Below are 16990 nucleotides of genomic sequence, written 5' to 3' on the forward strand. Positions count from 1 at the left end.
TGTTTTGGTATTAGTATTTATTAGCAAGAAAGCAACGTATCTGCAATTACAAATATCTATGAGCAGTGTTTGCTTCACTATTTGTGCGAATTCAGGCGGCCGCTTGCTTGGTGGACACAGTATGATATAAAAAAAAGAAAAACCAATTTTGCCTATTGCGGTGATTTTCGTAAAAGTGGAAAAAACTTGTTTCGTTTATCTTAATATATGTATGTTTAATTATAACCGTAGCAAAAAAGAAAAACACTGCTAAGCCTTAAACAAGACTTCTAAATATAACTATGAACCTAGTACTAGAGCTTGGGCTTATAGTACATTTGCCCGCACCGCAAGTCTAATGATAGTTTTTCACGAAGGTACCACAGTGTGGTAGAGCAGTACTGCTATTGTTTAATCTTTAATGCATTGTGAATTCAAACAATGGCAGTACTGTCATTATCCTATTATTCTGGCCCACTGCCGTCGTCGCCGTCGTGTGAAACTATGTATTTAGTATAAGCGTAACTGGACATTCCGGAGCTCGGCGCCCGTCGCCTTACTAATTATAGAATTCAATAAAAACCTACGCTAACCGCAACCTCTTTACGATAGAATAACTCGAGGAAAAATATGCAGTTAGTATTTTAGTTTAAAAATAGCAACATCCTGTATAAGGTCTATGACACTACGTACTGGGACGTTAATTGCATCTTTTAAAGTATATAGTTAAGTCTTAAAATAAAGTGTACTAAGGGAAAATGTTAATCTGTTAATCTTTAACTTATTATAAATGATGTCGGACTTGGGGTGTCGTAAATGGTCCTAATTCACTTGGCAAGATTGTGCTTTTACCATTACCATTTTAATTAATTCTAGACGTATTCTTACTATATTTGTTAGGTACTCGTCTAGGTATTATAAAGTATGTCGAACATATCACATGTAATTACAATAAAATGCAGCAACAACAATTTTCCAATACAGTGCTCTACATCACATCCTCTTTCGCAAACAAATTGTTGTCCTAACAAGAGACGAGCTTCAATAGTCCATAGTTTATGTTACGTTATATACTCGTATGTCACTTAGTGGATTGTCGCATCCTGTTTATGCATATTGGACATTTCCTTCACTTGTGACAAGTCAGAGAAAGAGTTGAGTGGTTGAGCTGGTATTCATTGTACGCATCAGAATGCATGACTGATGTGATTCTTCATTACTACTAGTATATGCTGATTTAACTGTTGGTTTCTGAGATCAAAATCTCCGTTTAAAACAGACTTTAGAGATATCTATTATTATAACTTATTAAAATTAATTTGTTGAAATTGCAAAAAGAAATAGCAGTTATTATTTGTAAATAAAAAAATAAATAATATCAATAACTTCAGGAAACAAAAGTTTTTCATGGTTTGCAGAATATAAAACGGTGAACAATTAGATGTAAAAAGATATTGCTTCTATTTTTAATATTCACAGTTAGATCAACTGAGGTAACCTTGCATTAACATGCAGCAAATTGTTAATCTAATCGTTAAATTAGACAATGTCCCTTTGCCCTACATGGCTTTATGACAAAGGAAAATGACTAGTGTGCATATTTATTACTAAATAAGAGATCAGATATTCGTAATATGGCCAGGTCATTGTCAAATAGATGGATAAATACATCTGACATCAGCAAAGGATGAGTCCTCGTATTACATTTTCTTAGTGAAAAAAAATCTCCTTTGCCTTAGTTAAAAAAAGCCTATTTTTATATAAAAAAAATTGTGATAAAATGATCACAATTTTTTAACGATAGAAAATAATCCTTACGAAAGAAACAGAGATGAAAATAATTAATTAAACAAATAGTTTATTTAAAGAGTATTTGTTACCAATCAAATGTTATAAGTAACATTGAGATGTTGGAAAGGTCGTGTCTATTATTTATAATTCTGGAGAAACGCCAAGTCCATTAGACACGACGCAGGAAGCTCACTGGAACTAAAGTAAATATAAATACAATTTCAAGTTTTCTTGTTAATTATACGTTGATTACATAAATTTTAGCCGTCTGAACAAACTACGAAGCGATAAAATTAAAAGCAATATGTAAAGTAAGTAAATTTTACATTTGGTAGAAGGCAAAGGATGTACTCGCGTCAAATTACATACGTTTATTTGCTAAATATGTTATCGTTTCGCTCGTAACCAAATGTTTTTCGACAATTTAGTTGAAATCGTGTCACAACAGACTAGATTGTTGACATGACATGTTTGGATTTCCTCTTTTGGATAGTGTCTAACATCGTTTCGACATTATTTGCTCCTTCAGTTTCTATATAGAAATGCAAATCCGTTTATACAAGTGATATAATTACACACATACGACACAAAATATATAAAATTCGCTATTTTAAATTTAAAAATAAAAATATGACCTGTTTCCGTTAATATGATATTATGTATGCGACCGTATGCAATGTCGGGGTAGTGACATGCTGTATGTTTCAACACGAGATTAATCAACTTGCCTAAATTTGTACGCGTATCCTTTTCATCCACAAGTGTGAACCACACTTGTAACACGGAGACGACTGGCTTGGGGTGATTCATGATGCTAAACTGTACCGTTGCAGTGAATGTCCTTTGCCAACAAGTACACTGCCTACAAAAAGTACTCATTAAAATTATTAATATAACTGGCCATTGAACAAGAAAGTGCTGCTGCGTTTTTAGTGCAAAAAATTGCTGTAAGCGTAGTTGATATAAATAACTGAACTATAAGAAATAATATAACCATTTTGCTACAATAATACGCAGTTTATCTTACGGAATAAGGAAGCGGCCGGCGGCGTCGCACGCTTTGCGGACATGTCTAATGTTACTGCTAATAATTGTAATTATAGACATTTCCTTATCCGCCTGTAACTACAATTTGCAATGTAGGGGTGACCAACTTTATTTGACCTAAGATCTACTTTTACCGACAAAACCCTGAGACACCGAAACAAGAGTTTACTACCATCCTATGTATAGCGTAAACAAATGTAGACGAAATTACTGTAGGCACTTTTGTAACGCAGCGTACGATAGGGTCTCGATTAGTGATGCAACGGAAGTGTCTTGGCGGAACCAGAAACGGAAACAGATGTCAAAAATAAATTTTAGCAGAAACGGAAACGGAAACGGATGCGGAAACAGAAGTGTAAATAATATGAAAAAAAAACATATTTACAACAAATATTTACATATTAGTGAACTAAACCATTGCCATCCCTAGCGCTCAAGTGCAAAAAATGTGTTTTTTTATTGAAATAATTATAATAACATTATTAATTTATCTATATGTTCAAATATTCCCAGATACTAAATAAAAATTTACCATAAAAAGTTTTGGCTCCCAGCTGTTACTTTTTTTATTTTGTAAACAGTCAATGTGTTAAGTATCAAATACACCAAATCTAGATTAGAAAAAGATATAATTATTAGGCGTCGGTGGCTCGTGGCACTTGACTTGCAATCTGCAGGTCCTGGGTTCGAATCCCGCCATGTACCAATGTGTTTTTCGATTTTCGATTTACATATGTACATATATCCCACTTTCTTACGCTGAAGGAAAACATCGTGATGCTGCACATGTCTGAGAAAAAATTCAATGATATGTGTGAAGTCAACCAGCTCTGGGCCTGTATGGTTGACTATGGCCTAGTCTCTATAGGTAGGCTCTGAGCCCCTCAGTGGGGATGTATAGTGTGCTGATGATAATAATAATGATGATGATATATTACATGGTTATCACTTATTCAAAAGTACATTTAATAACTCTTAACTATGAAATAGTCACATTTTGCCAGTTGTCAAATTTTATATGGACAACAACTAGACAGTTTACTCCAGCAAGAGAAACTGATTGTTTCAAACAGCAGCATAAAATATTACGCGCTTAAATTCACGAAAAAGTACGTAAACAAACAAATGGGACAAGTGCCGAAAGGCCGCGCACGGACTGCGCATTTGGATCTCTCAGCCGTCGTAAAGTTCCGTTTTATCTCCGTTATAAAAGTTGCGGAAACAGAAGCAGAAACGGATGTTGAAAAGCGTGCGGAACTTCCGCACTTGCGGAAACGGAAACAGACATCCGTTGCATCACTAGTCTCGATACTGAGAAGCACAAGCATTCATTTTGCGTGTTCGTTCGTGTAGCCGCCTGTGTAATGACGTGGCGGCAACAGAGCGAGCCCTCGGCGCCAGCCGCAACTCCTGCCACTGACTCACGCTTCACTGCACTCCCCCTTCCCCCCACACGAGGCTGAACGTTATGCGATTATACAGGATAATAGGGGTGTATCTGTAGACAAAAAAAAACTGAGATTGAAGATGGTTTAGCAGCAATTTAATTTTATGAGCCTCTAGCCGTGAGCCATAACGAATAACTCATCACCTTAAATATTTCTGTCTTTAAACATCGTTGTGTAAAAAGTATAGAATATCTTGCAATACTGATTATTTTATTGTAAAAGTGTAGCATATTGAATGATTTGTATTCATGTCACGTAAGAGAACGTTTTATGAGGTCAAGTTAATGACATGTATCGCCAAACAGACCGTCCACGTCCTGATTATTTGCAGTCATTTGTTGTTCAAGTAATGTGTGCACCAAATGTACTCATTTATTTACTTTACGACTATAGTATTTTATAGTATTGGTCGAGAGATTTTGTTCACTACTTCAACCATTACATTTTTGTATTAACAAACCTCAAAATTACGCCAGATAACTTTAAGTCTGCATAAAAAACTTATTGGTTAACATGAAATTAAAGTTGCCACACTTTTGTTTACTATTACTACAAATTGATTTCTCAAGAAATATCGTCCGTTATATTATTCTTTTGGATTAAATATTTAAGAGATCCGGCATTGTATTGGTGATTCGTAGTTTTTTTGTGAAGCCGCTGTGGGGCGTTATCTGTTCAGGAATTCCGCTCAATTAAATATGCTTACAGCGCCGTCTAGATAAGCCTTTGTCATCTTACGTCGAGACGTGAATTTTAAACACTTTTGTACTTCTTATCAATTTAATTCCTATGCAATAGTTTACTGTATTACTTTTTGAACCGGAAAATTGTAACGTATGAATGACTTCTATTATTTGTATTAATTCTTGAATGAATGTATTATTAGATTTGTGTTGTTTTTAATTGTTTGCAGAACGGTCTGCTGTCGTCTCTGCCGTACCTGGGCAAGTACTTGTGCGCGCTGGCGTCCTCTGTGCTGGCGGACTCGCTGCGCCGCTCCGGCCGCCTCTCCACCACGGCCGCAAGGAAACTCTTCACCGGCTTCGCGGTCGGCCTGCCTGGTAACTTATACCTTATCATCTTAGTGATTGATATTGTACACTGGTGGTTAAAAGTATTTTTTTTGTGTAATAATAGTACAAGTTAGATTTATTTTCAAGAAGAATAACACTCTCAGTCTGCTTGATGTTACATTTATCTTTGTTAATATTGAATGTAATGTGTTGTGCAGGTGTGATGATGATAGTGCAAGCGTTCCTGGGTCACGACCGCGTGTGGTCCATCGCCATCTTCACGCTGGCGCTGACCATCAACGGCGCGGTGACCGCCGGTTACCTCGGCAACGGGCTCGACATCGCGCCCAACTTCAGCGGTAAGCACCACCACCAGCAGCACCACTTCTTGGGGAATTTCTGCATTGCTAATGATGTGCTCTTCTTTGTAGGTACCATCTTCGGCATGGCCAACACGCTGTCCTCCTTCGGCGGCTGGCTCTCCACATTCATGGTCGGGGAACTCACACATGAAAATGTAAGTCAATCTCATAGTTAGTTCAGAGTCCCTTAATTGCTCGTGTTTTCAACCGTTTACCTATTTTTCTCACTTATGATATAATGAATTGTTACAGAACACGTACGAGCAATGGCAGATAGTGTTCTACATCCTGGCGGGCACTTATCTGCTGGGTGCGCTCTGCTTCGTCACCCTGGGCTCTGGGGAACTGCAGCCCTGGAACTCCCCCGCACCCGCCTCCGCCGCTACCAAACAGGAGGAGGAGCTCCTCAACGAGCCTCTCCAGCCCCCTCAGCAACTCCACAACAAGGTGTGAACTTGCTGGTGAACGTTATACCTCTTGTTGTTCAAACATTGCTTAGTTAAATTGACTTTAGTGAACTTATCACAATTTTCCGTTAACAAAATGTTAGGTTCGTTCCTATTTATTGTTTTGTAAATGAATATTTGTAGCTTTATACATCATACATCAGGGTTCTTTCCTCATGAAAAGAAAGAAGAAGAAAGTTTTAACATGCATTCTGACAATTACACGGCCATATTGAAAAATGTCAAACTGTTTAACAATGTTATTGTATGTTACAAAACTTTCGTACTTTAGTATTATTTTATGGTTTGAATTTTGAAACAAGTTACATTTCTCTTTTGTCATACAATTTGTGAATTCAACTCCTATTTCTTTTTTTCATTTGAAACCTACACGAATTATTTGTATGTATGAATCAATTCATACAATTATACATACGATCTATTAAAAATATACATTCAATAGTTTTAAATTAATTAAAAAATTGTAAATTTATATTTTTTACACATTTAAATTGTAATATTCGAACTGATTTATTTTTGAATCAGTATTTTATGTAATGTTTACAGAATTTACTAAAATTGTCCTAAAAGGACTATAAAGTAATACTTAGTTTTAGAAAAAGAAAATGTGAAAAAACTAAAAAAAAAGGCTGTAAAATGTGATGTAAGAAAGTAACGTGCCGGCTCGCGCAATGGACACTGATTGTAGCCAGCGATATCGTGAGCTTGGGCCACGATCTTGACGTGAAAAACAAACAAATACATTGACTTTTAACATATTTCCACTAAGCGTTTAAGGCTGTCGATTTATATAGAAATCGCAGTCGCGTCAGTGGAAATTTAATTTAAAATTCAATTGTGGTGTTAGAAAAAGTGCCTTTAACTTAAATAATGCTTTTTAAATGTAAAATATTAAAGGATACGTGATATTGTTGATAATAATCGATTAATTATAACATTTACAAAAAAAAAACTGTCGATTCCAAAAAAATATTACAATTTTCACGTCAATGTTCAAAGAAACCCGACTCAGTTGTTGAAATGATTTTAGTTTGTAAGTGACAAGAGTGGCAGCAGTCGATGTCTCACTGTATGACACCGCGCAGGGTCTAATAAAAAGTTATAAATTAAAAATCTTTATACCTTTTGTGAAACTAAAAAAACTATAGTTTGATATGAGTCGCGGGGGACCAAGTTACAGAGATCGTCTGCCGCCAACTCTCAGTATAATTGATAAGTATTTCTCCATAGATATCTATTATTTATTTTACATACGTCACGTGTTTAGGAAAATTCACAGCCATTCTAATTAACACCAGTGAACGTTGCGGTTGTCCGCCTCCGAACTGATATTTAGCGATAAAATCATTTCCGGACAGTCGTATCACTTGACCATAGACAAGTCTCGTAACTTTACCGTAAGACATAGATAATAAGATTGCGCCATTTCACACTTAGCTTTACTACAACACAATGCATTGTTTTGTTGTGCATTTTGACAGCTGTGATATAAAGAGGTTTGTCTATGGCGAAGCTTAGCTACTCTTTGCCTCGGAACATGCCGTCTCTGTTTGTACTATATGTAATAGAACGAGACGGCTAATGTTTTCGAAAGTTCCCATCATTTTCGCGCTCTTATTTAACACGTTTCGAATTTAAAAATGGCTACCAGAAGTTCCTAAGTGACGTTAGGTATTTCGTAACAGGTATTGTATAAGTTTATATATGAATTTAATAAGCGTCTGTGGAACTTCGAAGTATTTATCTGTTTAGTTAAGTGTACTTTTGTTCGATATTTATTCACGTAAAAGTAACGATACTTTATTATTTACTTATAAGAACTTGTATTATATTATATTTGTATGGATTTTAATGGTTTATGTCCTAAAATTTAAATAAAAAAAAAAATAACAAATATTTACTTACTCATTATGAGAAATATGCACAAATAAATAAAATCTGTAACAATACAAAATAAACGAGCCTTCAGTGTGCAAGTTTTAAAACTCCGTAATAAATTCTCCGAATAGAAGCTTAGAATTTTAGTAAAATTATTCAAATTAATTCTTGTTTGTTTATCAGATTATAATACGATATTTTTTTTAATACAATTTTAACAACATAATATATGTACTTGTTTACACTCGAATATTGAAATGATAGTGACAAGTATGTGTGACCAGTTTTTAGGCATTTTTTAGAACGATGATGTGCATTGTTTTGTGTGTATGTGAGAGCAGGCCATGTGTATGTATGTATGTATGTATGTATGTGCTCCATGTTCTTGTAAACACATCATAAATTAATACGATTTGTTATATTGTCTTTGTGACTGTACTTTGTGAACATTATTATTATTATACATGATTTGTAAAATAAAGTTTTCAAAAATTTTTACGTCCTTTTATTTTGAGTTTGGTAGATAAAAACTAAATAGATATATATATTTGTTGTTTTATTTAAATAAAATAAAGTAAACAGTAGTAAAAATATTGCACTGCCCGGGAATCGAACCCGGGTCGCAAGAATGGGAATCTTGCATGATACCACTACACCAGCAGTGCTTGATCAAGTTAGCTTAACTTAATATCAAATGTTACAGTGATACAATATATCTTTATATATAACTTACTTCCATCCATACTAAAGTAATATTGGAGATTCATTTTTAATGTACGACTTGAACGACGTACAATCCAAAGATTTACTTAATATATATGGTAAAAGTTCGATGAGATATGTTTATGTTAAGCATCATTCACTTAACGTAAGTTTCTGAGACCAAAGTCCCCATTTAAAACATATTATCTGTTTTGTCAAAGATCGGGAAGACGATATGTTTTGTACAGAGATTACGGTCTTGGAAACCAACGGTTTATAAATCTCGAGATTTAGGTACTTTAAATCCATGGTAAATTTACTTTAAAATAATTTTATTTATATTTGTTGAAAAATACTATTTTTGGATCTCAATTAAAAACATTTATTTACATTTACCGTATATTAAAGGAAAGCTTACAATTCAAAATTCTAAATACACAAAGATCACATAACTTTTCGCACTTTTACCAAAGCTAATTGATGTAAGGTTACTCTTAGGACTTGCCGGAGTTAATGTTTTTAATGAGTTATTAAGAAAAAAAATTAATACAACATCATAATAAATTATCAAATACATCAGCAAATTTCATCGTAAAGCTTCGGTCGTGAATACGAACATTCAGGTCAATAGCTTTTGAAGCAACGATCAGAGCTTTGTCATATATTTGCATAGATTCGTAATAATTTAAATATAACATTGCTTCATGCTTCATCTGTGCAATCTGTCGCGATGCCAACAAGATAAAACTAACAAAATGCAAATCATTTTTAGAAGTTTAAAGCAAAGAAACGACTCGTATAATAAATATATGTATTGTTTTAGGCACCTCATGTTGGTTTGTTCATCCCGTTATTATCTAAGTGCAGGGTTTCAGGCGCGCGGACATCACGACGAGCAAATATGCCAACACATAGCGAAAATATTGTTAAATTATAAAAAATTTAATAAAGCTATAGAATGTAGATGAAGTAAAAAATAAATCGAAAAAAAATTAACTTTAACGAAAGGAGTTCTGTGGAGACTGTCCGCGCGCACGTCTAATTGGATGCAATTCCTTTAGGAACTAGTGGTCGTGCGACATTATTTATACAATCTGTGTTACGTAAAGGCATCATATATCAAATCAGTTGATACATACATAGTCATACATCACGGTGTATGTAACAACTGGTTTCAAGTGCGTGTTGCATTGCGCTTGATAACTTACTCTACTTAAGTTTTAAGTTGCTGCATCAGACGGCGGCGGCGGTGAAGCGGTACTTTATATCAATTTCTTATATACTTTCTCTATATACTTACTAATGTATTTGAATGTAAAATAATTAATATAAAATGTTATCTGGTGTATTGGTAAACTGTCAAATTTTATTATATTTAAGATTTATTTAATGTAAATCCACCATTTTTAAAGATAATATTCTTTCTGATCGTGATTTCTGTATTTAAATAATTAACTTGTTATTTATTAATATCACTCTCGTAGGACTGTAGCCATTTGTGCAGAATATCAAGTTGTTATCATTGCTCATGTTGGCTGAAATTAATTTGATAGAGCGAGAGAGACGGAACACAAGGAGCAGGTCTGTCGTCTCGCTCTGACTCATGTGTCCAGAAAATGGCCACTGCATTAAATATATTGTAAAGTGAAGTGATCGTACGACTGAGACGCATCTCAACACGTCAATAAGTTCTTTGAACACAATATTTAATTATATAAAACTAATCAAATCAATTATTTACATCACATCACATCAAAATTGACAAAATTATACACAAATTGACAAACAATCGGAGGTAGAATGATCACAAGTATATTTATGAACTAAATTCAATAATATTAAGTAAATCTGTGCAACAAATGTGTTGTGTTATTTTGTTAAATTAAATGACTAGTTTGTGTGAATTTTCCCAACTTTCGAAAGTTCCGGAAAACATTTCAAGTATGTTGCTCACATTTTTAAAATTCAGTTATGAAAAACACATTGGCTCTTTTATACGTAAAATACATACCGAGAAAATGAATATCATCAAGTAAAGGGATAAAGTAAAACCGTGTCGCGGAGAATCGCAGTGCGCTGTGTGACAGTCTGTCTGTGTGTCCGCTGCGGTACTACGGGATGCGCACCGACTGCAGCACCTTGCTCGCCTGACAACACAACCACACCGCTGCTTACAACACTTTCCTCTGTCGCACGACTTGCACATCGCACATCGCACATCGCACATCGCACATCGCACACAGTACGTACCTCGTACTCGGCCTCGGTGGCGATGAGCCCGGTGACGGCCAGCAGCTGGTACTGCTTGGCGCGCAGGGCGCAGGCCCCGCGCCGCAGCAGCCGCAGCGCCGCGCCGCCCGCCGCGCCGCCCGCCGCCCCGCCCGCCGCCCCGCCGCACACCACCGCGCGCACCTGCACCACACTTCCTATGTAGCCTTTCATACGAATGTCCGACTAGAAGGACCGATTATACTTCTCGTAATAAAACTTGCTATCCTCTGTCGCTACTCACTTGAGCGGGAGAGTGAGACGGATCTAAGACTAGTAAGGTCGCTTTGCCGTCTTTGTGCTTCTCGTATCCTATTATTGTTCTAGAGTGACCTGGAACAAGCGGACGATACATTGTAACGTCGTGAAGTACGAGTGAGTCTGTCGCCAGCTGCAGAGGTCTCGTGACGCACCCTGGTGCTGCAGGTACAGCGGCGGCTTGAAGGCGTCGGGGTCCTCGCTGAAGTAGCGCAGCACCCAGGCGAAGAGCGCGGGGTGGCTGCCGTCGGCGCCCGTCGGCTTGTGGAAGTCGATCAGCTGACACCTGCACACAACCACCACTGGTCTCCGTCACGCCGCCTCATGCGATGCACCTCGCCGTACGAGTCTCGACACTTACTTTATCCTCAGCGAGGAGAGCACGGTGACGACCTCGCAGGCGCCGATCCACTTGCGCGTGTTGTGCAGCTTGCAGCCCAGCTGCTCGGAGCCCTGCGGAGGTAGCGGATGTCAGTGTGGGGCTCCGATGGGGCTCCGGTGCGGCCGGGCCGGTGTCGGCGCGGCGAGTGTACCTGCGTGTCGAAGCCGAGCTGCCAGGCGCGCTCCACCAGCAGCTGCAGGCGCGGGATGGAGGGCGCGCAGTCGCAGCCCCGCGCGCCGCCGCCCGCCCCCGCCCCCGCCCCCGCCAGCAGCCGCGCGTACTGCGCCTGCCGCGCCAGCGACGACAGCAGCATCTGCATGTTCCTGGGCCAGCAAAGTGAGGAAAATGTGTCGCGACACCTTTGGGACACATGGAGACGCAAACAATCGAAGGCCCGGCTCGTTACCTGTAGCCGCAACCCCAGCCGCGGTCGCCGTAGGTGCTGGCGTAGTGGTCCACCGCGCTGCACAGGTACGTCTTGGCGATGCTGGGATTCTGTGCGTTCAGCTGAGCTATCCTCTCCAAAATACCTGGAACATCAACGATACAGGTATGAGACGATAGAAAGAATGGAAAAGAATAATAAAAGATTTGTGTAAGACCGTTGGTCCTGGAGGAGCCGGTGTCGCGGCCGGTGGCGGCGGCGCGGCGCAGGCTCACGCTGCGCTCGTAGTACCCGGCCACGGACAGCGCGCCGCTGTACACCGCGCGCCGCAAGCTGCTCGCCGCACGGGCCGAGTACGCCTCCTCGCCCTCCGCCTCGCACTCCTCCATGCCGTACTGCGCCTGCACATACCAATTATATCAAAATTATTCCTGCCTTTTAGAGAACTTATTCCACATAACTATTTATAAAAGATAAATTAAGATATGTGTTTTAAAAAGATAAATAAAGATTTCTACCCGTAACAGTTGAAATTCATGTTCTTCTCTGTTCTTCTGAGCTTCCCTTTCTGCAGCCGTCATAGTGGAGATTGCAGCATCCTCACCTTTTTCAAAATGCTCTTCAATGTGCTGAATCTGAAAGATTATGAAAGTTTATTTCAATACAATTTTTTTATCTCAGTGTGTAGATAACTCATTTCAATTGTCATGGAATTTACAAAACTATGAAAATTTGCGTTATATAGAAAATAAAGAAACTAACCAGCTCATGTTCAGATAGGGGCAGGGGCTGACAGCAGACGGGGCAGTTGCTAACGGGACTCTCCTCCATCATCACCACATCCTCACATGACGCATTGTCAAGCTGCTCCTACAATACACATTATATCACAAAAGAAGACATAAACAGTGTATTTTATATTAATTTCATCTCTTGTTATATCACTTACAGATTTTTGTGGGCTCAGTATATCTCTATGTTCCACATTAACATGTACTTCCACCTCTGATCCGCTGGCAAACTCCTTTTCACATATTGGACATTGAAATGAGGAAGAGTGTGGCCCTGGGGACATGGCCATCGCGCTCAGAGCTAGAGTGGGGTTGTCCAGTGTTATGGTGGCATTGTTCATCCCCAAAGTTATGTTCTCAGTTATGTTTGCATTAATGTTGGCATTTGAGAGCAGAGAGGGTGACGTCAGATCGAAGTGAGCTCTGTTTATATGTTCCTCAAGTTTCTTTGGACACGTCGATTTGAAATCACATAACAAGCACTGTAATAATGTAATGAACAGTATATTCAGTCAATTTAGTTTGATGTGACAAGTTTAGCAGATTATGACGATCGAATGCATAAAACTTACTTTAATATTGGCCTATTTCAATGAAAAAGCAACAATTATATCTGTCATCCTGTAAATACTAGATGTATAGACTATTTATGTCTTAATACTTACTTCTATTTTCGTTTTTTATGTACGAATACGATATATAGCGATTTCAAATTAATAAGAAAATATATATTAAACAACAAGTACAAGAATTTTGAATTTTGAAAGTCGACCGAAGTTGGTTAGGGACGGGATTTGTCAATGTCAGGCTTGTCTCCTGTCAAACTCCAAAAATACGTTCAAAAACAAGCGATAGTATTTAGTCAGTCAAAATTTTAGGAATGTCTTTTATTGAAAATCCTAAATAATTATAAACTTCTAGCCACTAAACTAATGTTTTGAAAGCAAACACTTGTATGGTCAGTTGTGCGAATAATAAACTTGTACCTGAACCGTAGGACTTGGTGTTGGTGGTATCTTTTTAGGCGTATTAGCTTTGAGCTTCAATGCCAGTTGTGATCTAAGCGGTGATCCTTGACCAGCGCTCGCCATTGACAACTAGAAAAAATAGTTTGACTTCAGAAATGTTGTACATATGAAAGAAAAGTTTTTAAAACTTACCAAATCCAAGAATATAATTCTAGGGAAAAAGTGTTCATACCTTATTTTTATTCGGCGACCCTTCATAATTGTCTATGTTATGACTAGGACTGTTATGCATACCTGTAACGACAAAGTTAAGTAATAGAAAGAACCAAAAACATCTTTATATTTAAAGTCATTTAAGTCATCGGAAAATATTAAGTCATCAAGTGTAAATTACATTAACCTTTAAATGTTATTTAATAAAAGTCAGTAGATATGTACAACTGAAACGAACCCTTCTTGTCGTGACCATTCATAATTTCGCCGTCGCTAGAATTCTCTCTACTGTGATTTTTTTTTGGTATCACCCCATTACTAATGTTAATGGTCTTCATTCCATTACATAGATTAATATTGTTGGGCGAGCGCGAGCAGCTATCGTCGTCTTTCTCGCTCCTGTGGTAGTTCTCCTTGTCGTAGTAGCCGTTGTGGTAGTTGCTGTTCTTTGCGATGGCGCCGTTGTGACAGGGGGCGGCGGACATTTCGGGGCTGTGCCACCCGTTGATGGAGCCCGGCGTGTTGTAGCTGCAGCTATCAGTTGTCGTCATTTTAGAATCTTCATCGAAACTAAAAAAAGATTAATATCTTTCAGAGGAAACATCTCGTCTTTGTAAGATGTTTAGGACAAGTAATGATAATCTATCAGGGGAACGGGCGTTGTAATACTGCTTTATAGTAAAATAGGTTTAGTAATCGTTGCCGATTGTTAACGTCCACATAGATGGTTGAAAATTAAAAATAAGAACTAGTTAAGGACAATGGAATTAAAAGGCTTTGCCAGAGCTAGCTACTTTATAAACGTCTCTCGCTCACCTAGGACTTTGATCATCAATGAAAGCCATGAGTTCCCTCTCGGGCGTGAGGTAGTGCAGATGCACGCGCTGTACGTGGGCCACGAGCTGTGCCTGGGGCACGGAGCAGCCGCAGAAGGGGCAGTCGGGCCGGCCCGCCACGTGCGCCTCCAGCGTGTGCGCCCGCATGCCCTCGTCCGTCAGCCCCTCGGCGCCGCACAGCTCGCACGTGTAAGGGAACGGACTGCTCGACATCCTGATACACAATACTACAAAAAAATTATTTTATCTATAACTACTAATTTTTTATCTGTAAATAAAATTATTTCGGATCTTTTCTTTTCTTTTAAAGTGTTATACTTTATTTTATGCCAGCTATAAATAAACTTATAAACGCAAGTATTTAATAATTTTAATTACGTAATAAAATAAATATAAAACAACAGTAAGTTACAAGTAACGCGGTTGCAGTAAAAACATATAATAACTTAATGAGTAGGATAGAAACGATTCACAACAAATTAGGCTAAAGTGTCAAATCGATAAATTTACCGCAGTTTTGTTTTCAAGGAAAACGTGACATGATCTATGTTATTCTAGAAACTAAATTTATTATTACAGAATTGCTTCTCTGTAGTAAGTATATGAGAGAATTCTAATGGAATTATAATATTATCTTAAGTTATTTAAATACTTCCTAATGAAAAATATGGTTTATAATATGTAAAAGATGTACTCACTTTCCTGTGTTTTATTGTCAATGTTCCGAGGATATTTGATGAATTTGTTTAGCAACACTATCTATACGGTTTGGTACTTGTGTTATAAGTAACTAATAATATCATTTTCTAACATTTAATTTAACTTAAACAGCTAAAGATCACAACTCGAACACGAATCGCCATTCATGAAATATACAGGCAATGTAAAAGAAAAAAAAATTCACGCATGCGGGAAGTTCACTTGAGGTCATGCCCCCTAGCGGATTTTGTAGGACACAAGGAAGTTAGTAAAGCTTGCTAGTAGTACGAAATATCAGATAAATTACGTTTAAAGAAACATTATGTAACATGTTAACATTGTGTTAATTTTAACTAAAAATACATATAATCATATCTTCTGTTTAAATAATCGTAATTAATTAAAAATGTAATCTATTTTACACTAAAATTAAAGGCAATTTTATTCTGTGAAAATAAACATATTTTAGCGAAAGGCAAGTAAGTTTTTTAAAAGTATGTACATTTTGAAGTAAACATTGTGCCATCTATGGAACACTGAGGAAAAGTTGATCGCGGTAACTTTCCTCATTTTCCCTGGCGAAGTTAAGAAACAATAGAGCGCGCTGGTTGTTCAAGTTGCAAATTCTTGACGGTTTGTTCATAACATCTAAACATTCATACAAAAACATAATATTTCTTTTATTACAGTTTCAAGTAGAATAAAGTGTCGATAATTTCATTTGAAATATTTTATGGACTATAGAACAAGTTTTAAACAAAGTATGATTTAAAAATAAGTCTCTTACTCTACGTCGTAGATTGTACAACAAACGGTAGCAGAAAAATAATTTTCAAAATATTGAATCCCTTTTCTTACATCCTCCGAACACGGAAAGGTTTTGTAGGTATGAAAATAAAAATATTTTTAATATTAAACGTCACATTATCTGTAAGAAATGTTTTCATTTGAGAACAATGGCTCCTCCGCTGCGTTATATATGTACATACGAGTATGTATGTCAGGCAGTGGTGTGCCATGGCACTGGCAATGATATTAGATATTAAGACATAGACAAATGACAGGCGGCAACAAGCTGACGGGAAGTGAGTGTGTTACGACTACATTCTGACAGACTATTTGATGATATTATACTTTTAAAATATTACGGTCTGTTATTATTTAATTCTTTTATTTTACATGTCTACAATTTGCTGGGTTTCGAATACATAAGTATTCATATTTCCTTCTTTAACTTGTATTATTTCTTTCATGTGAATTCGTATTTCATTAGTCGTATATGGCGGTAACAATATTGTGTTTTTAAACAGTTTTGTGTAATATTAGAAACAAGGTCAAGTCACGGACAAGGTTACAACAGGACGAAGAAGTTGACTAAAATAAATTGCCCATTTGATACGTGTTGTCGGAGCTATCCTTGAATATTGCAAACCGAGTCATAGCCTAAGCCGCTTGCCTCAAACTGTTCCCTAAGGACTAGTTAACCTGAAGTCACCTCGTGAT

General features: G+C 37.3%; 2 protein-coding genes and 1 non-coding gene across 3 annotated transcripts in view; 1 reads left to right on the forward strand and 2 right to left on the reverse strand.

The window, feature by feature from the left end:
- Positions 1-6344, forward strand: part of LOC106713254 (sialin) — a 30100-nt gene extending 23756 nt beyond the window's left edge. Inside the window, exons 9-12 of the mRNA XM_014506012.2 lie at positions 5179-5326; positions 5497-5637; positions 5710-5795; positions 5893-6344. Coding sequence (XP_014361498.2) covers positions 5179-5326; positions 5497-5637; positions 5710-5795; positions 5893-6093 — 576 coding nt within the window. The 3' untranslated portion in view covers positions 6094-6344. The remainder of the gene's footprint in view (positions 1-5178; positions 5327-5496; positions 5638-5709; positions 5796-5892) is intronic.
- Positions 6345-8579: 2235 nt separating this feature from the next.
- Positions 8580-8650, reverse strand: Trnag-ccc. Its single transcript has one exon. It is a non-coding gene; the product is annotated as a tRNA-Gly (tRNA).
- Positions 8651-10483: 1833 nt separating this feature from the next.
- On the reverse strand, positions 10484-15651 carry LOC106713153 (zinc finger-containing ubiquitin peptidase 1-like). Its single transcript, XM_014505863.2, has 16 exons — positions 15487-15651; positions 14769-15015; positions 14191-14522; positions 13972-14033; positions 13758-13868; positions 12930-13253; positions 12743-12850; positions 12499-12615; positions 12198-12381; positions 12002-12125; positions 11747-11918; positions 11575-11666; positions 11369-11499; positions 11200-11288; positions 10938-11099; positions 10484-10834 (listed from the first exon to the last, which is right to left on the reverse strand). The coding sequence occupies exons 2-16, from the start codon at positions 14999-15001 to the stop codon at positions 10799-10801; spliced, it is 2277 nt and encodes a 758-aa protein (XP_014361349.2). The 5' UTR covers positions 15002-15015; positions 15487-15651; the 3' UTR covers positions 10484-10798.
- Between the last annotated feature and the right edge of the window lie 1339 nt (positions 15652-16990).

Source organism: Papilio machaon, chromosome 15, assembly GCF_912999745.1.
Source record: "Papilio machaon chromosome 15, ilPapMach1.1, whole genome shotgun sequence".
Lineage (NCBI taxonomy): Eukaryota > Metazoa > Arthropoda > Insecta > Lepidoptera > Papilionidae > Papilio > Papilio machaon.

What these genes read in the sequence shown, in the direction of transcription:
- LOC106713153 (XM_014505863.2), bottom strand. Translation starts at nt 15,001, where the DNA reads ATGTCGAGCAGTCCGTTCCCTTACACGTGCGAGCTGTGCGGCGCCGAG. An exon ending in TACTGAGCCCACAAAAATCT is followed by an intron (nt 12,851 to 12,929) that starts GTAAGTGATATA and finishes TGTGTATTGTAG; the next exon opens with GAGCAGCTTGACAATGCGTC. An exon ending in CTCTCCTCGCTGAGGATAAA is followed by an intron (nt 11,500 to 11,574) that starts GTAAGTGTCGAG and finishes GGTTGTGTGCAG; the next exon opens with GTGTCAGCTGATCGACTTCC.